The sequence below is a fragment of the Apus apus genome, chromosome 5, assembly GCF_020740795.1.
Source record: "Apus apus isolate bApuApu2 chromosome 5, bApuApu2.pri.cur, whole genome shotgun sequence".
Lineage (NCBI taxonomy): Eukaryota > Metazoa > Chordata > Aves > Apodiformes > Apodidae > Apus > Apus apus.
In genome coordinates, this window is record NC_067286.1 from 428,987 (window position 1) to 448,635 (window position 19,649).

Sequence of the window (19,649 nt, forward strand, 5' to 3'; positions counted from 1 at the left end):
TGGGGGAAGCAGAGATGGGGCTGGAAAAGCCCCGGCCCCGCGGGGGGGGCTGTTGCCCCGTGTGCTTTTCCTGCTGGGGTCCGGAGGGATTCTGATGTGCTGCATCGGGGAGGAACCGTTTCCAAGGAGAATGGAAAAAGGGAGAAATAACAGCAGAAAATGCGATTGTTACTAGATACGGTGTTTCCTGCCACCTTTCCTCGAGCAGAGGGACCCTCCGCCCGCGGCTGCTGCAGGGGGCTGGCTGGGCTCACCCAGGGGGGTTTCAACCTCTTAGGTTTGTGGTCAGACCCAGGCTGTCACCTCCTACAGGTCCAACACGACCCAGCTCTGCTTTTCCCACCCTGGCTCCTTTTCCCAGCTGAACCCACCCTCGGGGCTGCTCCTAACAGCACGGGAAATGCCTGCTCTCTGAAGGCAAATCTCACAACTGGGGCTTAGCTTTTACAGCCCCTGTTCCTGGAGTCCCACTTGGACTTGCTCGTCCCAAATCCTGCTTGATTTATCTGAAACCAGGTGCAAAGGGGAACAGCAGGACCCCGGGAGCAGAGGCAGACACGAGACACCCCTCATTTTTTACTTTCTAAGCTCAACTCCCGTTTCAGAGGGAGGGAGGGAGGGGAAGAAGCCCTTTGGATCCTGTCTGCTTGTGGGATCCTGGCTGTGGGCTCCTGGCCCAGCCCCTGGGTAAGTGTTGGGGTTTTCCTGGGGAGGAGCTGATGCCCACCTGATGGAATCATTTGAGCAGGGGGAAACACCAGGAATGAGCTTTTCTTTCTTTTTTTCATCACTGATTAAAGACACCACGGTGGTGGCACCCTGAGCTGAGGTGGCAGCATTTTCCTTTCTGCCCATCTGTCTCCTCTGCCTGACCCTCACTTTGGGCTGTGGTTTCTGTGCATCCCACCCCTCCTGCAGCCCTGGCAGGGACCTCTTGGGCTCCTTCCCCTGGACCTGCCCAGCAACACTCGCCCATCCACAGATTTTCCTTTCCCATGCTCTGCTCTTCCTCCTCCCCACCTTTCCCTCCAGGAGCCCTGATGTCCCATCTGCTGCCACAGCCGGTGCCATCCCTCTCACCTGGGCACGAGCCAAGGTGATGCTGGGAGCAGAGGGAGGAGCAGGTCAGCCAGGATTGCTCAGGACTGGGGATGCGGGTGGAAGGGGTTTTGAAGGATGAGGTTTACTGAAGGATGAGGAAGGGTTTTTTTTGGAAGGTGTTCACAGCCAGCACTACCAGGCACTGAGTTCTGGGGGAGAAGCTGCCTGTCAGCTCCCTGATGCTTGGCTGTCTCACAGCCCCTGCAAACTGCTGAGCCAAGTCAGGATGAGATGAGCCTTTCAGGATGAGATGAGCCTTCCACTGCTGCTGGAATCACCCATGGGTGAAATCTGCAGTGGTCAGCCCCTAAGTGATGGGCTACGTGTGGCCTGGGGCTTTTCACTGCACCCTCTCCCCAGACACTCCTCTGTGGAGGCACCTCAGCACCTTTTCATTCCTCGTGGGGTGGTGCCACTCTGGGGACAAAAAGCAGCTTCTTGAGCTGCTCCTCAGGGGGTGGTGGACCCTGTGTGATGCATCAGTACCTGCTTGGGGCCATCAAGGAGAGGGGGCAGAGCAGGGGGCTGTGGGTGGACAGAGATGCTTTGGAGATGAAGGTCAGCAGGCAGAAACCAATGTGGAAAATGGATTCGTTTGGGGGATTATAGGAGCAGGAACAGGTGTGGGAAGGACAGGAGACACTGAATGGGTTGAGCCCTGCAGGGGCCACATCCTGCAGCAGGGCAGAGGCTGGTGGGGCTGAGCCCACAGCCCCTTTCATGGTGGGGAGGGGACACAGCCCTGCTCTGCTGGTTCCCAAAGGGCAACTGGGGCTGTGCTGGCTGCCCTGGGGACACACCAGTCTGCTCCATCACCATGCTGGGAGGATTGCTGGGCTGGGCCAAGAGAGCTGGAGGCATCCATTGTCTTAGTCACCCTCCCTGAGGAGGGGGTCACCCGGGGCTTTGGCTCCTGCTCACAGCCAGCCCCCTTCCTGCTGCAGCAGGGAGAAATGTCACAGGGACAGCTGAGTGCTTCAGGGCCTTTAATACCCATCCTCCCTGCACCCCCAGCCCCCTCTGCACGTCCACTGCTCTGCCAAGGATAACCAGGACAAGCAAAGCTGCTCTGCTTCCTCCTGGCTCTGTGGTGTAGGGAGAGGTCCAGCCACCCTCCATCCGGGCGTGCTGGCTCCAGACTGTCTGCCACCCAAAAATGGGGGCTCCCATTCTCCTGGGGGGCACAGCGCGGCCCTGCAGCTTCAGCAGCATCTTTGGTTCACCTGGGCTGACCCGTGACTCCACAGGTAGGACAGAAGTATCCGGATCCTTCATTTCTCCTTGTCTTTCTTCTTGCTTTTTCTCTGGCTGGTCAGCTCGCTGAGCTTCTTGTCCAGGCGCCGCTGGAGATGGGCCCTCTTGGCTGGGTCCAGGGATCTGTCTTTGGAGCCACTCCCGGGGTAGAGAACCCCTTCCCTGCTGATCCTCTGCCGTGCCTGGGCCTTGGCCTTCTCCCCACAGCCATGGACCTGGAGGGGAGAGAATGGACACTGCTGGGAAACGGGGCGGGGGGGGTAGATGGGAACTGGGAGATTCTGTTCAGAGCCTGGAATTCCTCTTCCACCTGCTCTGCACCTCCCTAAAACCAACTCCCAGTTATTTATAGCTCCTCTAACAGGAAACAACATATAAAGGGAATTTTACTCTTGGAACCTGCACAGAAGGTAGCTCATCCATTTGGACGGTTTAAATTTCTCCTTCCAGAGCTTTCAACATCTGGGGGAAATCCTCAACCAGATGTGAGCAGCTGGATCTTTCACAGTTCTCATACAGAGCCAGAAATAAAACGGGGCTTCTGGTTGTGCTCTCTGCTGACACAGCATGACTGGGGGGAGGAGTGAAGCAGGAGAGGTGGCTTGGGAAGTAAGAAGAGACCATTTCACCCACGTATCTGCTTTTTTAGTGTAATTAGCTCTGTCCTCTGCCTTGGATTTCAAAAAGCTTCATGAAGCTAATCCTGTGCAACCTGCCAACTGTTTGTCACTGGAGTCCTCATTACAATTCAGCAGGAAGAGGCAGTTCTGCAGGAAGCAAATTTATATCCCAACTGGACTGTGAATGACCATAAATACAACTGTTCTTTGCCATGGCAACAGATAGAGCTTGACACGGGAAAATCTGCACTGAGGATTTACAGGTCAGTTGGCTCAGTGTCACCAAGCAAAGAGCTGTGCCTGGGAGCTGAGGGACAAGGGATGATGAGCCCAGAATGGAAAACTGTCACCTCTCAGCCCAGATACTTGTCACTGTCACCAGCCCTGCCAGCTCTGCCCACAGGACTCAGAGGCTAGTGTACCATGAAGCATCAGCTGCCAACCCTGGAGGCTCAAACTCACCTCTGCACCCCAACAGAAGGATGAAGGCTGACAGCAGTTTAAGCTTAGTTTCCTTCTTTCCTTCCCAGATCTGGGGAGGAAAGGGCTGTCAAGCAGCTATGGAAGGACAGCAAGTAAGAAGCTGTTGGTTCAATGGCCATCACAGCACCACTTCCCACCAAGGTGCAGGATGCTACTGGGATGCTGAGATGCCTGCTCTAGAGTCCTCGAGGGAAGCAGAAGGGCTCTGTCACTCAGGTAGGGATGGGAGCTCAAGCTGAAGCTGCCCAGTGGGGAGCAGCTCAGCTCCAGGCCAGTGCAGGCACCTCAGGAAAAGCCTGCTGGCTGAGCAGGCACACAGCACTGCTCGGGGCAGGCTCAGGCCTTGCCTGGGCCCCAGGCAGTCACTGCCTCAAACTCTGCCTCTTCATTCCTCCTCTCTGCTTTGCTTTACCTGCACAACCCTGGAGTGTAAATGCCAGTGAAAGGGAAAGAAAAGCACAAAGGCAGAGGCAAAGCTGGCAGGGGGAGGCGTGCAGAGCCCACGTGTTGATGCCTGGCAGCCCTTTCCACCTGCAGTTCTAGCAGAAGCCCTGTCAAGAGGGTTCTGCTCCAAACTCTTTGCGAGGAGATCCTGCCTGGGGAGCTCGAGGTGGGAAATTCCCCCACGAAACCCAGGCTGCTCAGCACATCCCACCCCTCTGCAGCCCCCTGCAGCCCCAGGGCAGGCTCCCAGCCCCCAGTACCTCGGGGAGGTGGTGGCTGAAGCAGTAGCGCCTGCTGCAGTGGGGACAGAGCTGGCCCAGGGCTGCCAGGCTGGCTGGGCAGCTGGGGAGGCTGCAGGTGTTGTCAGCCTTGATGGCAGCACAGATCAGGGCGTCGATGTCCTCTTCTGCCACGCCGGCTCCGCTCCTGGCTGCTGCCTTTCCTGGGGAGAGGAAAGGGGAGGAGACCCAGCCTTTCACCCCCTGCTCAGAGGGGCAGGACCAACCCAAACACCTGCAGCTGCAGCCCCAGCTGTGTGGAGCAGTGTGGGGCTGCTGACAGGGATTTCAGCCCCCCGGGACACCCGTGGTGCCAGAAGACTCTGGCCCATGCTCAAAGGCACCCAGAGCCTGCCTGTGCCCCCCTCTGCTACAGCTGGGGCTGGGGAAGAGGAAGGGCCCGTGTCTGGCAGGGAGGGTGGCAGCTCCTGGCTCAGTCTCCATGTTCAGGAGGCAGCCACGTGCTTCCACGTGGGCCAGGTTCCCTTCTCAGTTCCTATCCCTACATTTGGGAGCCTCCAATCTAACTCCTAAGCCTCTCTTCCTGGGAAAGGGCCCCCAGTGGGTTTCTTTCAAGTTAAGAAACGTTTCTCCCGGCATCCAAACCCCCTCTCCCCCTGATGCTGCAGTCAACTGATGCAGCAACAAGCACGGGAGAGCTTTCCAAGTGCCACATCCCATCCTTCCATTCACAGGGATAAATCCCAAGGCCCGGAGGTAAAACCACGAGGATTATGTAGCACAGGCCATTCAAGGAGCACCATTAGTTGTGCTGGTTACAAGGAGAGTGACTTACCCTTGGCTTGGCTTTTGTCTTTTCTCCTGCTGCTGCTGCCCTGGGGGCTGCCCCTGGGCTCCTGAGCCTTCCTCGCTGCCTCCTCCCGTCGGGCTTTCTCCCTCTCAACTCTCTCCAGGTGCAGGGTTTTCAGGTCCAGGTTCCCTGAGCCCTCCCTGCCTCCTCTGGGCTGAGCAGGGCTGGGAGGCTGTGGCTGAGGAGGGGGCAGCTCCTGGCCGGGCCGGGGGGCTGCGGGCAGAGGGGGCTGCACAGGCTCCTTGCTGACGCTGACGAAGCGCTGGGGGCCCTGCCCGGAGCTCAGGTGCTGCAGCCCCAGCTCCTCGGCCGCCACGTGCACCAGCATCCGAGCGCGGGGGCTGAGGGTCGGGGGGAAGTCCAGCCGCGCCGCCCCGCTCTCCAGGAAGGCCTCCAGCGCCGCCCTGAAGCCCTCGGCACCCTCTTTTGTCCTGGGGCTCTGCCTCCCGGCCCTGCTGGGCTTTGGGGAGAAAGGTGCTTCCCCCTTCCAGCGTGCTGCTTGGGGGGCTGCAGCTTCAGGGGATGCTGCAGCTTCGGGGGCTGCTGCTGCTTGGGGGGCTGCTTCAGGGGATGCTGCTTTGGGGGCTGCTGCTGCTTCAAGGGATGCTGCTTGGGGGGCTGCTGCTTCAGGGGATGCTGCTTTCAGGGCTGCTGCTGCTTCAGGGGATGCTGCTTCGGGGGCTGCAGCTCCTGCTTCAGGGGATGCTGCTTTGGGGGCTGCTGCTGCTTCAGGGGCTGCTGCTGCTTCAGGGGCTGCTGCTGCTTCAGGGGCTGCTGCTTCAGGGGCTGCTGCTTCAGGGGCTGCTGCTTTGGGGGCTGCTGCTTTGGGGGCTGCTGCTGCTTGGGGGGCTGCTGCTTCAGGGGCTGCGGCTGCTTCAGGGGCTGCTGCTTTGGGGCCTGCAGCTGCTACTTTGGGGGTTGCTGCTTTGGGGGTTGCTGCTTTGGGGGCTGCTGCTGCTGTTTCAGGGGCTGCTGCTGTTTTGGGGTTTGCAGCTTTGGGGGCTGCTGCAGCTCTGGGCTTCCTCCCCGGAGGGTGTTTGTGGCGGGGGGCTGCGGGGAGCTGTGCGTGGCCGTGGGGCAGCAGGCTGTCCAGGTACTGGAAGGCCGAGCGCACCTCCCCGTGCTGGCTGAAGTGGCCCAGCAGGCGCTGCAGGAAGGGCCGGGCTCCCACGGTGTGCGTGTCACACACCACGACCACCTGCCGCCGGGCGCGCGTCACCGCCACGTTGATCCGGCGGTCCTCGGCGAGGAAGCCCACCTGGCCTGGGGGAGAGAGAGCGAGGGGGGTGGGATGGTCAGGGGGGGCAGGGCTGGGTCTGGCCGGAGGGCAGGGGCAGTGTCTGTAGGAACAGGTGCTGAGAGGAGAGGCTGAGGGAGCTCGGACTGCCTGGTCGGGAGGAGGCTGAGGGCAGAGCTCTCCGCTCCCTGCAGCCACCTGAAGAGCCTGCAGGGAGGTGGGTGTCGGCCTCTCCTCCCAAGTAACCACAGGACTAGAGGAAGTGGCCTGAAGTTGTGCCAGGGGAGGTTGAGGTTGGATATCAGGAAGAACTTCCTTACTGCTTCACAACTTTCTTTACCCAAAGGGTGGGCAGGCACTGGGACGGGCTGCCCAGGGCGGTGGTGGAGTCACCACCCCTGGAGGTGTGAAAACAAATGTGCAGATGTGGCACTTCAGGACATGCTCGAGTGGACATGGTGGGTGTTGTAGTTTGGGTTTTTTGCTTGTTTGTTTTCTCCTGGGAGGATGGCTGGACTTGGTGATCTTCGAGGTCTTTTCCATCCACAATGATTGTGTGATTCTGTGTGACTCTGTTTCCTGGGCTCTGGTCCCTGATTCATGCTGTCACCTTCACCTTTCTGCCTTTGTGTCACCACTACCCATGACCAGAGCTTGGGCTCCCCATTCTGCTCCCAAGGTTGGGAGGAGGATGGATGGCATGGAAATACTTTCCTGGGGCCCCACAGTACAAGGTCAGGCTGGGAATCTGGGAGCAAATGCAATATGGAGGTGGAAGAGGCTCACCTTGTGACAGACTAGGTACAGAAACACACCCAGTCCTCCAGAGCTGCCCCCAGCCCCCCTGCTCTGGAGGGGTTTAACACAACAGCCATTTAGGCACCTCTTCAAGGGCTGCTCCTGCTCTCTGGCTGTTTTCTCAAAGAGAAGCAGTAAGATCGAGCCAATGCCAGGATGACTCAGTGAGGATTGGCTAACAAGATGGATAGTGTGGGAGGCTTTGGAGTTTGCAGCTCCTGGAGATTAAGAGGAGGCCAATTGGGAAGAAATCAATCTGCTGGTGTGGGGACCAGCCTGGCTCTGCCCCTGCCTTGCCCAGCTGGGCTGAGCAGCCTGGTCTATGCTGCCTTCGAGGAACAGGGTGTGGGTGATCCCCCCCTCCATGCTCTGCAGCTTAGAGAATGATTTCCACTACTCTGATATGGTTCCACCTGACTGCAGGGGCAGGTCTGGGTCCTCTGATCCAGCAAAAAGGGTTTCGTGCTGGATCAGGAGTGGCTGCAGAAGGGCAGGTTGAGGTCCCTGCCCTCTGCTGAGCTGGGGAATGCGGCCGCAAGAAGGGTCTGGATTTCTAGCAACACCTCTAACAACATCTCTTGTGTCCCATGCAGGTCAGAGCTGTGCTCAGACACCACAAGAAGCTGCTCTGTGCCCCCAGGAAAGCCAGTGATCCCTGCCCCACAGCAGAGCCTTGGCTGCAATCCATGCCCAGGAAGGGGGCTGGGGACACACGCCTTCGGAGGCCACCAGCTCCCACTCAGCAAAGGTGAGTCACTCATGACTGAGAACTATTCTTAGTCCTGTCCCCCACTTCCACTCTCCCCCCCAGCACTGCTTCTCTTGCTCTGGGCTTTCTAAAAAAAGAAAAACCTCCTCCTTCCACGCATTCTTTCCCCTTTCATTTCCTTCTCGACACCAGCGCTCCCTGCACACCCCCGGCAGCAGGGGCTGGGGCTGACACAGGCTGAGATCCCTGCAGGAAAGAGGTGGCTCATGGAGTGGTCCCACTCCTGCCTCAGCCTGAGCTGCCACCAAACCTTTCAGCACAGCCTGATGGCTCCAACGAAGGAGCCTCTGGGCTCCAGGGCAGCAGATTTTTTTCCAGCTATTCACTTTTGCTGCAGCTGCTGATGGGAAAGAACTTGATTTTCCGCTCTAGATTTTGCTCCCAAAGAAGCATTTTCTGTGCATCACTTGCACTGCCAGCTCCTGCTTGCTTTCTGCAGGGAAGTGACCCAAAATAGGCTCCAAACCCAAGGAACGAGCCCCCCAGACTTTCACCTTTTCTGGGAAGTGCTGGGCACTCCAGTACATGCGGTGCTAGCCTGACATGTGCCATTCTTAGGGCCCTGGTTTAAATCATTTCTAAGGCCTCAACAGTCAGAAAATCTTCAAACTAAGCATCTCTGGCTTCCTTTTTACCTGCTGCCTGCACAGAAGCAACTGTGACAGCAAATATTGTTCATTAAAAAAAGAAAAGGCTGAAAAGGAAGCTTCTTGCCAGTAAAGTGATTCAGAGCAAAGTGCTAGAGACTGTGATGAAACCCCAGCACTTGGCAACGTGACAAGTGCCCTTGGAGCAACCCCACAGGTCCCATTCCCTTCCCCTTCCCCAGGGAGTCCCTCTCCTGTAGTGAGCTCTCACCTTTCCTGTTGGACCTCACAAAGGACAGGATCACTGCCTCTTTCTCTCTTCCTTGGAAACCATCGACTGATTTGATCTCCAGCTCTGGGTACCTGTGGCAAAGATGCTCCCTCAGCATGTCCACCTGGAAAACACAAGCAGCTCTTTTGAAGAAAAGCACCTGGTGAAAAGGATCCAAATGGCACCATTTTGGTCAAGTCCCCCTCAAGCCCACCAGGATGAGCACTCACATCTCCCAGAGACCAAGTGCTGACTCCTGAGGGGGGGAGTGGAAAATACCCAACTAACATCTCTTCTCTCCATGGCCTCAAGCTGCTTCAATGTGGAGAGGCTGACCACAAATGTCAACTATAGGATTTGGCTCTGCTAATTCCCACCACCATCACTCTGAGGACATTCTGGATGTCCAGGTTTGGTCCCACCTGGGTGCACGTGCTCTGTGTGCAGGTGGAAAGAGCAGGAGCTCCAGGAGCGGGTGCTCTCACCTGCAGGTTGTAGGGGGCCACCACAGCGATGTCTTGTGCCTTCACACCAGCTTCCACCAAGGCCTGGACGTGCAAACCCACCAGCTGGACCTCCCCTAGGGCAGAAAGCAGGACTGATGGGGACAGGCTGCAGGCAGAGGCTGAAGAAACCTGCCCACCTCCCCTTGGGCATCGAGCAGAGGCCAAGGCACGTCCTGCCTGCAGTCCAGCGTGGCACAGGGTAAGGATCCCACCCTGGCTTGGCTGCTTGGAGGGGGGTGTGTTCCCTGGGCTGCACAGCACTTGTCTCTTGCCTTCTTGCCTTTGCAGCTTACCAGCTCACTGAAGCTTAAGAGCTTTCTGAACTGCACTTGGCTTTTTCTGGCCTTCCTGTGCTAATGATCAATGATAATCCAGGCAATGGATTATTCTCCCTCTCAAGTGAGACCACAGACCTCACTAAAAATTCAATTATCCTCTGTGCTGAAACTGAAAAGTACTCCACCTTTCCTCTGGATTCTGCTTTCTCAAGTCCCTGCAGTTCTAAACCTCCCTGGCCAAACAAATAAGCATCACCATCATCCTCAGACCCCTGGGGGTCTGCAGGCAGGCAGCCAAGAGCCCCTGCCTCGGCAGGGTGGGCTGGTGCAGGGAGCTCCAGGAGGACAAACTAAACACTCACATGAACTGTTTCACTGGTGCATTGGCTGGGCTGCCTCTACCCTCCATGTTGCTGCAAAGCACAGGTATAAAACCCAAGAATCTGCAGGCTGCTGCTTCAAATTTTGGGAGACACGTATTTAATCCCCTGCTCAAAATCCCTGACCTATTTTAGACAAGGATTTTTGGCTCTTCACGTGGGGACAAGAGCCTCTCCCTGTTCAGCAAGGTCAGGGGGACTGAGAGGCACTTCAATGCTGGTTGGTTTTCAAACACAAGAAGGCAAAAGATACTTAAACCAGTACAAACTGTGCTTGTGTTTTACAGTACATTTTCTCTGTCTGTTGCCCTGAAAGAACAGTCTCACCTTCCCCAAAGCCAAGACTTTACACTCAACCTCCATAATCACACCTCCTTTTTAAGTCAGAAAACCAGCAGGAAAATCAAGTGTCTTAAGGAAATTCACAGAGAAGAGCCCTGCAGGACCTCATGGAAGGGCTAGAGGAATGGGAGGCAATTCTGAGCCACGTCTACAGCCCCTCTAAAACAGGACTGTGCTCTGCCTGACATCATTTGCTCTGCCAACTTGTGTAAAGCATCTGCCACAGGGATCCTCCACCCATCCAAGGCTGCAGCATGGAGAAATGTCTCTGCAAGGAATCCAGGCACGTGGCTGCACAAACACCGTGGGCCTGTGGCCACCCAGCTCTGGCTGTGAGCCCTTTAATCTCGAGGAGTTACAAAGAAATGATGTCTCAAATAAGCAAAGCTGCCCCCCCTGCCACCAGCTCTGGGGAAGACATCTCTGGGATGTGGCTCAGCTGGTGCAATGCTCAAGCCCATGGGAGGCTGAGGACCTCAGACAATCAATTCCTGCCAACAAAACTTTCTGAATGATGGTACCTGGATTCCCTTTGGACTGCTCATCTTCCAGTTCCAGCTCAAACAGGTCACAGCCAGCAGTGTCTATCAGCAACAGGGGAATTGTGGTCTCTTCTGTAGAGGCAACACCCGGCAGGTCCCTGCACAAGATATTTCACAGAACCACAGACTGGTTTGGGTTGGAGGGGACCTTAAAGATCATCTAGTTCCAACCCCCCTGCATGAGCAGGGACACCTCCCACTAGACAAAGATTTGGGGAGGGGCCAGTTAACAACACAGGAATGATGCCAAAGGGATGATCAGGTGTCTTGTTGCTCACTCCTCCCCATGACACCCCAGGACAGAGAGGGAAAACAGCTGGATACAGATCCCAGGGACCCACCTACCAACCAAGAGCAGTGCCTGAGTGGGGAGAAGGCAGGAAGGCTGGCTCTGGACAGAAACTGAGAGCTGGGGTTCCCCCCTTTCTGCTCCTCCAGGTTTTGGATCCCTTTGCACCTGCAGTGATGCTACTGAAGAGCTCTGGTGGACAACCCAGGCCTTCAGCTCCAGGCATCCAGGGGTCAGTGCCAGGGCAGCAGCTGCACCCACCAACACAGCGGGTCCTGGGAGCCCAGGGGAGGCTGGCAAGGCCAGAAAGCCACTATTGCCCTGCACCATGAGATTGCCATTTAAATGCTCTCCCAAAAATGCAAACGAAGAGCTGAAGGCCCCAGGGAGTCTCCCAGGGGCAGCCAGCAGTGCTGAGAGCCCCCCCAGCAGCTGTGCTGCACAGCCCAGGGGCTGCAAGGCCAGGGCCGTCTGGGGGTGTCAGTGCCCTGCTGAAATGGTCCCCAGCAGGAAAGATGTGCAGACCTAGGGAGATGTGGCACCTGCTTCTTGGTTTTTTTACAGTCTTGAGAGGGAGAAGGAGTGCCTGAAGTATTACCAGAGATTTGACAGCAGTGCTGTCAGGCGAGAGAAGAAAGAGCAGCACAAGGAGCCACAGAGGAATTGGCATTTCACATCATTTCTACATCTAAAGCTGCTGCATTAAAAAAATATAAAATTAGAAAACAGTACTTTAATACTCATGGAAGCTGACAGCTGAATTCACAGCCTGGGAAGAGGACGGGCAATGGAGAGCAGGAAAGGAGAGCCTGGAGATGGCAGGAGAGCTCAGAAACAATGACACGTCACTGTGCATCATGTACAAATCACAGAGAGCTGTGACTGTGCAGACATAAACAAGGAATCCTGCTGGACTGCCTCCCAGTGAGGGGCAGGGAAGTGAGGGCAAAGGCAGTTTTCAGCTCAAGACAAGCCCCCAGCTGCAGCCTCTCCTTCTCAGGACTCCAAGTGCTGCTCCTCTGTTTGTATGCCTCCAACTGCCCTCACCTCCACTCCTGTGCAGACAGGAGACTTTGTACATAAGCCAAGTTCTCCATGTAGATAATCCTCACTCTGCCTACTCACTGTGGCCAGGGAAAGCTCCTGCAGCACCTCTCAGTGCCAGGAAAAATCTCAGTCCCAGGAATGTCACTTCAGAGGAGTAATTTCCTGCAGAAATCCTTCAGGTGTGAGAAGAATTCACGCTCTTGGATGGCAGTGAGACTGCAGCAGAACTGGCTGTTGCCTTGGAGAAAAGCTGTCCTGTGCTTTGCTGTCCCTTCAGGAAGGAGGGGACAGGCACTTCTGCCACCTCCTGCAAACAGCCCCAAGCTGCAGAGAGGGACTTTTGTTCCTGGAAAGATTCTTGGTCTGTGGTGACAAACCAGGCTGTCCCTGCAGGCAGCCACTGGATCCAGGCAACCTGTGCTGGGGTGGGAGGAGGTGACCCCTCTTCCAGCTTCCCAGCAGCTTCCAGGTCTCACACTGCTGGGGGGTTCCCCCCACTCCCCATCAGCGAGGGGGTGTTAGCCCCAAAATAAGTCCTAAGGGAAGGGACACCCAGCACTGTTCTGGGATACAAACTGACAGCAGAAACTGCTGGTGATTTCTTCAAACCATCTTCTCACAGCGTGAGTCACACATTTTGAATGTGCAAAATGCTGCTTGCAGCCTCCCCAGCTTAATTCTGGAGATGTGTGGGGGTTTCTGATGTGCTTCATCACCCATTTCAGAAGGAAGGAAGATTTGGGAAGAAGGTTTTCCTCCCTTGGAAGTACTCTGCCCCTGAAAAGACACTCTCCAGGTTCCTCACCCATCGGCCTTGAGGGAGGAGGTAACAAAAAGCTACAGAGTTTGTGTAACTGGTGCTTCTGCAGATCAGAAGCACTGACAGAGAAGAAAACTTATGCCTTGCTCAGGTGAGGGACTAAGCAGTCATTTTGGCCTAAACCAACAAAAGACACGAGATGCTCACAAATACCATGAAGGAATTTGTACTGGCAGCCCAGACAGAAGCAGACCATCGAGCAGGATCAAGCCCCTGCATCACCTGGTCCCCTCCAGCAGCCCTCCCTGGCCCAGTGCCAGCCCAGGGGATTGCTGTGCCCATGTGCTGTGCCAGCAGGGCTGTGGACTGACAGGTCTAGTTCTCAGTTTAGAAACCAGTGTCTGCAGGGGACTAGGCTGTGGCCTAGACAGAAAAACATTCACTCCTTTGTCAGCTAAAAAAATGCACCAGCTCATCAGAATAACGGAGTCACCTAACTTCAACTTCTCAATTGGTTTCCTGTTTGAACAGTTACAAAGCTGGGTTTCTTCACTGGCTCCTATTTTTCATCTGCAAGGTTAAAAAGAAAAACAAAAAGCACAGCAAGAACCATCAAGAAGAGGCATTTGCAGAGTGCTGATCCTGGAGGCAGATCCATGTGGCTAAAACCTTGCTGACCAAGTCCTGTCCATCTCAGCTGAGCTCCTCTGGGTGCTGAGGATCCAGCCTTGCCTGCTCTCACCTGCAGAACCCACCAAACTCCCTCCTGAACTCACAGACACGTTCAGACACCAGGCAGCAGCCAGCAGAGCCTCACTGAGCTGAGCTGGAGCCCCTGCAGCCTCACCACAGGTCCTCCTGCCACCAGAGAAGCCCCCTTGCCGGTTGCAGCCAGGACCCAGCAGGGTGCTGGGGCTGCCCTGGACACAGAGCTCCCTCTCCCCATCCAGGTGGATTGCTCACACTCCTCACAAGCTTATTTTGAAACAAATATGATAAAACAGCTTCTCCAGCTGTCTCTGTCCAAAACTGGATCTGCTACGAAATGGAAATATTCTAGGGGAATATAATTTTTTCTGATTCCTAAATATTTGCATTTTTAAAACAGCATTGCTAAAACCCACCAGAGCAGCATGCAGGCAAACCCTGCAACAGCTGATGCTTCTCCAGCAGAGAAAATGAATGTTTTCCCACCCCCCTCCCAGAGCTGCACTGACTGCCACTGTAAAACGCCCCAATTCCTGACAGTCACAGCCTGTGTTGGGCAACCCTGCCTGTCCCAGGGTGCAATGGAAATGGAACCAGTCACTTCTAGTCACTTCCTTTAAATTACCACAGAAAAGGGAAACCACTGCAGACAAGGAATGGATCAGATGCCATCAAACCTGTCCTGGCAGTGAAACTACCCAAGCTGGAGACGGAATCTTGCTTTCAGGTGTTGATGCTGGGACAATGATGGGACACGCTGGCCCTCGTGATCCCGTGGACATGTGGGGACACAGCAGCAGTCTGGTGCCTGGTCCTACCCTCGATGAGAGCTTGAGATAGGGGAACATGGCTTGGGCTGTGCCCACTGCAGGTCAGGCCTCTGTCTGCTCTCCCCAGCTGGGAGGGGATGCGGTTTCATTGCTTATCACAGCAAGAGAGGAAACTGAGCAGAAATGCCACGGCAGGGCCAGGAGGAATGGAAAGCTTGTCACCGGAAGGGACAAACCCCAACTCTGCTCCCATACCAACGAAGAGCAAGCCACTTACTTGAGCAAATGCTGTGCCACGGAGGGGTGGGCTGTCAGGCGGCCGCCGTAGAGCTCGGCGGAGGCCCAGGCCATGATGTCCTGGTGCATCCGGTACTGCACGGTCAGCATCCGCACCACCCGCTGCCCCAGCTGCTGCACCACACGCTCCATCAGGCTGAGGGAGAGGCCCTGGGCAGCCGCCCTGCAGGGGAGAAGCAAGGCAGAAGTGGAGGCTGGCTGGCTGCTCCAGCAGCCCAGCAGCTGGTGGGACCCTCTGGGACCAGCAGCTCCGTCAGGAGCCACGGCCAGCAGCGCTGCAGCAGGAACCCAGCTCAGTTCAGCTCAGTGGTGATGCCACAGGAGCCCCTGCAGCTCCTGCTCCAGGCCCTGCTGAGCACCTGGAGCAGCTCTGCTGGGTGGTGGCACCCCTGGCCTGCCCCCTCTGCTCACTTGGGTACCAGCAGGCAGTGGAAGGGAGCAGGAGAAGCCGGTAGAGTCCCAGGCGTTGTCTTGCTCCCCAGCAGGGTGGAGACCCTCAGGGACAGACTCATGCCCTGCATGGACACCAGAACACCTTGAAGATGTCAGAGTGGAGAGATACCTGCTTCCTTCTCCATAGGGAAACGTCTTGGGAGTTGCCACTGAAAGGCCAGAGCTGCAAATGGTGTCAGCCCTCCCTGCAGCAGAAGCCACTTCTCCCTCCCAGACCTGCTCAGTGGGGCTGGAATAAGATGAGTGAGGACACCAAAGATCTCTGTGTGGGGAAACAGCTCCAAAACAAGAACCTCTTGGCCTGTAAGCTCACCCTGTCAGCATCCTTAGTGCACTGCTCACTGCCAGCTCAGCACTGGCACCAGAGTCACCCAGCAGCAGAGCTTGACCCAAAACCTTGAAACCAATGGTGTCAGCACAGTCAGGGCTGGCCCATGTGCCATGGGAAATGGCTCAAGCATTGTCCTCACTCCTGGGCTGCTCACCCCTCTCAGGCACTAATACAGTTCAGCACTTCTTGCTTTACTGCCCATGGCACAAACCAACACCCCAAGGCTTCTGGCAAAGGTCCTGTGCTTATGTCTGTGACACGAATTAACAAAGCTCTTGATGAAACAAGCCTTTCAGAAGCTCAGCTGCTTTCTCTTCACCATACAGAGAGGGTCTGTTAGAAGCATCACCTAACAGCACCGCCTGAGGAAGGACAGAACTGCTGTGTTTTGTTTGCATTTTGAGCATTTCAAAGCATAACAAGTTTTTTCATGCTGCGTGTCCAGCGCCTGGCAGAGGCTGTGGTTCACACTGAGGGTTCTGCTTGCCAGCAGAACACAGTGAATAAGCAGTGATGATGAAATGATGAGAGGGAACAGCTCAGAAGATGATTTCCATCACAGCTGAGGGGCACAGTGTGCATCCAGCTCCTGCTGTGGGCAGCATTCCTTGCCTGCAGGGCTGCCAGCCCTGTCCTAAAAACAGGGCACCTGGTAAACACCCCACAGCCTGCACAGTCCAGCTGCAGAAGAGAAAATTGAGGGTAGAGCTTTCCAAGAAGTCCAGCCTCATAAGCCCTCCTTCTTGCTAAATCACAGAAGGCAGCAGACGGGGGAAATACAAGTCATAACCTGGGCAAGGACAGGAGGGCAGGAGCTGGGAGGCAGCCCTGCTCCGCGGGGCGGCCACGGGGTTGAGGAGCAACAGGGCCAGGCAGGGAGGCAGGAGGGGGCTGGCAGGGCTGCAGTGAGGATGCTGTGCTTCACAAAACAGAGGTTTCCAGCTGTGCATTTTGCTGCTGGTCCTGAACCCTGCCAGGGTTGGCAAGGAGACCCCAATGAGACCCCAGCCCCAGTGCTGCTGACGTGGCACAGGGGGCTCCTGAGGTGCTCACCTGAGACCAGCAAGGAGTGTGTGAAGCAGCTCTCTGTGAGAGGTGGGCTGGGGCTTCCATGGGGAAGGGGATTAGGTGGGATGGGGGGAAGGAGCAGGACGTGGGGCTGGGCAGCTCGTTCCAGCTATCAGGAATTAGCTTCTCCTCCTCCTGCTGGACCCCGTTAGCAGCCCTGGCTACGTCCCAGGAGGCAACTCCAGGGAGAAGTGAGGGGTAATGAAATAAGATGCTCTGCAAGTCCTAAAGGCAGGCAGCAGGCCCAGCAGCCTTCCCAACCACAGGGACCTCCTCTCTGCTTTTGGCCTGGACTCCCCTCCCTCAGCTCACAGGTTCTTGCAAATCTAAGAACAAGCCTAAAACTGGCTTTCACACGGAACTGGCAGGAAAACCCTGGTGTTTTTTAGCAATAAATATTCTCAAGTGCTTCTTGTAATGATACACAACAAAGCACAGGGGAGGCATTAAGCCTCCCAGCAAGCTTCAGAAATACTGCTCTTCTGTACCCTAACAGCACATGTTCCACCACAGGGACCTACATGAGGTTTTATGTTGAATCAATAATGAGGATATTAAACTGCTTGCAAATACTTCACCTGCTAATAAATTTCCTACTAGCTGACCACTCAATTAATTCCTGAGATCTTTGATTTTTGTGCCAACAAAATCATAAGAGCACTGAGCAAAAGCTTTTTAAGTAACAATTTCTTTAGAGAAATTAAATTGGGATAGGAGGTGGGACAGACAGAATCCCACACCTGATGCTCAGGAGTAGTTACTTTAAAGTACCTAAAGTAAAGCTGGGAAAGCTAAAATGACTGAAGATAGCCCAGAGCAGCTGGTATTTGCTGCTCACCTGGTTCCACCTTGTATAATAGGCAGGAGAAGGCTGTACTTTGCTGGAATGCACCTTCCTGGGGAAGGGATACCAGGATAGATGCCAGTGAGGGAGGACAAGGCTTGGCTGCTCTTCACAGGTAAGGCTTCCTCCTCCAGCTCTTGGGAGAAATGCTGCACATCAATGGTGACAGCTGTGCCCAAGTGGAACCAAATATTTCAGAGGCTTTTGTGCCCACCCTGGTGTGAAATACCCTTTCTGGGCTGGGTGCCAGGAGTCAGCCTGCCATGTAGGCTGTGTCAAGAAGGATCCTTGCTGGGGGGGAACAAAAGGGAAGTGTTTCCCTTGGAAGGATGGACCTGTGCCCTCAGCCATGTCACATCCTTTCTTACTCATCCTCTGGATGGCTGGTCTCCTCCCTAAGAGGCAGGAGGAGATGTTGGTGTGACTGAGCTTGGTGCTCCAACAGCAAGGCCTGGAGAAGGATGTGGCTGTTTTCCTGCCTCGAGCTCTGCAGTGAGTGAGCTCTTGGCTGTTGTGGACATGCAGGGTATGAGCTTTGTGCCCTGGGCTCTTCTATCCTGCCAAGGGTCTCAGAGGTTTCACAAACAGGCAAAGTCATGGGAAGTGAGGCTGAGCAGAACTCCCCTTTTCTCTGGATGCTGAGGACTAGCACGTGGATTTGAGATGGTGGAGATATCCAGACTGACTGCTGGCAAACAAGGCAGCAAAATATTCCTGTGCTTGCCTAAGGAACTATTTAGAGCAAGAGGTCTGATAAGTATCTGCAGAGTGTAACAACAAATTAACAAATCAAAGCCCTGTGGCAGAGACAAATTTATTAGGATGTCAGAAAAGGATGGAATGAGGACTAAAATGAAAACAAGGAAAACAAATGTTCCTGTCAGACAGCAGAACAGGTCCTGGCATTGAGATGGCCCCTGGGATTAGGCCAGAACCCAGGGGGAGGTCTGGGGCTGATGTCCAAGAGCTGTGGGGCAGGCTGCTGAGAGGGGAGCAGCAGAAATCTCTGCTTCCCAGAGCCTTCCCACCTGAGCAGGACTGACTCCTCATACTGTAGTAACAGAGCATCCCTCTGCCAGCCCCGAGTCATCCCAGCTAACTTTAGACCCTTCACTGAGGCCCCCAAAATAGGAGCCCACCCACTTCAGGTCTGCTGTCATCAATGAGAAGGGAGGCAGGCAGGAGTGTTTGAGTCCTGGGCATGAATCATCCCTAGAAACAGCTTCATCCCTTTCCTTCAACCAAAGAGGTGCCAGGAGGTGATTCCATGCCTTGATTTGATCTCAGGAAATACCTGACAAGATGGAGGCAGAAGGAATCTGCCTGTGTGTCTCCTCTGGCAGCCTGCAGGGCCTGTGAAAAGCAGCAGGCAGGGCTCTGCCTGCTTTGCACTGTGCTGAGGGATGGTGCTGGGAAGGGGGAAGCCCTGACACGTGCCTGGCTCTGTGCAGCAAGTGCTCCCACTGGGGCAGCAATCAAACACCAGCCCAGAGTTCAGAGCTGTCAGGAAAAGGGGTGTTCATTTTTAAAGGCATTTATCTGAAAAGTAACTGGATTGTTCAAAAGCAGATGTTCTAATTGATCAAAATGTGTTAGCTTTTGCATTTAATTAGGAGGCAACTGAGCCTACCTGTCAGCTGCTCCAGCTGGACCTCCATGCACATCTCATCACTGACTGGGGGGTTCATGAGACAGTGTCATGACTTGAAAGAAACTCTCAGCATTAGGCAGCTTTGCTTTCCACAGTCTGTGTCATCCCAGGTATTTTCTGCAGGACAAATCCCGGGCGTTGTGCTGCTTAAACCCTTTGCAGACTCCAGGGCTCTGGGCCGTGGCAGCTTTGCCTTCCAGGCTAAACCAGAGACCTGCCTGGGGAGCAGCAGCTTTTGGGAGCACATCACTCCTCCCAGGAAGCTGGAGTCACTTGTGCACTTTATCTGGCAACTGTGGTGAGGCTGAGCTCTGGTGACTGATGTCTTGTCTGGCCAGCCCCTGGCTCGTGGACCTGCTGATGCCTTCAGCAATCATTTTGTTTAATGTAGCAAGTTTTTCAGAACATAATTTATTGGCAAGCCAGCCCGAGAGATAAATCTGTTAACATTATGATTCAGACACACATCCTCTCTGCTCTGCTTCCTTTTAAATCTTCTGAACTTTACAAAGGGCACAGAGTGACTCGGTGTTTAAACATCCCTAAGGTTTCTCGTCCAAACGGGATTACCCCACAAGAGATGGGAGCTGACCTAACCACTGCCTTCCCTGCACAGCTGGTAACTCTGCCAAGGCTGAAGAACCAAAAGATCTGATTTCTACCCAGATTCCCTCTTAATTTTACGAAGACCAGTTCTTTGTGCAACCAGGATTTTAAAAACACGGCAAGA

The 19,649-nt window shown here is 55.1% G+C and overlaps 1 protein-coding gene across 1 annotated transcript in view; it reads right to left on the reverse strand.

Moving 5' to 3' along the window:
• Nucleotides 1–2,070: 2,070 nt before the first annotated feature.
• The window catches only part of IGHMBP2 (immunoglobulin mu DNA binding protein 2), a 34,154-nt gene continuing 16,575 nt past the window's right edge, over nt 2,071–19,649 (reverse strand). The window contains exons 9-15 of the mRNA XM_051621198.1: nt 14,553–14,735; nt 10,681–10,799; nt 9,139–9,233; nt 8,654–8,777; nt 4,977–6,254; nt 4,163–4,344; nt 2,071–2,570 (exon numbers count right to left, since the gene is read on the reverse strand). Coding sequence (XP_051477158.1) covers nt 2,373–2,570; nt 4,163–4,344; nt 4,977–6,254; nt 8,654–8,777; nt 9,139–9,233; nt 10,681–10,799; nt 14,553–14,735 — 2,179 coding nt within the window. The 3' untranslated portion in view covers nt 2,071–2,372. The remainder of the gene's footprint in view (nt 2,571–4,162; nt 4,345–4,976; nt 6,255–8,653; nt 8,778–9,138; nt 9,234–10,680; nt 10,800–14,552; nt 14,736–19,649) is intronic.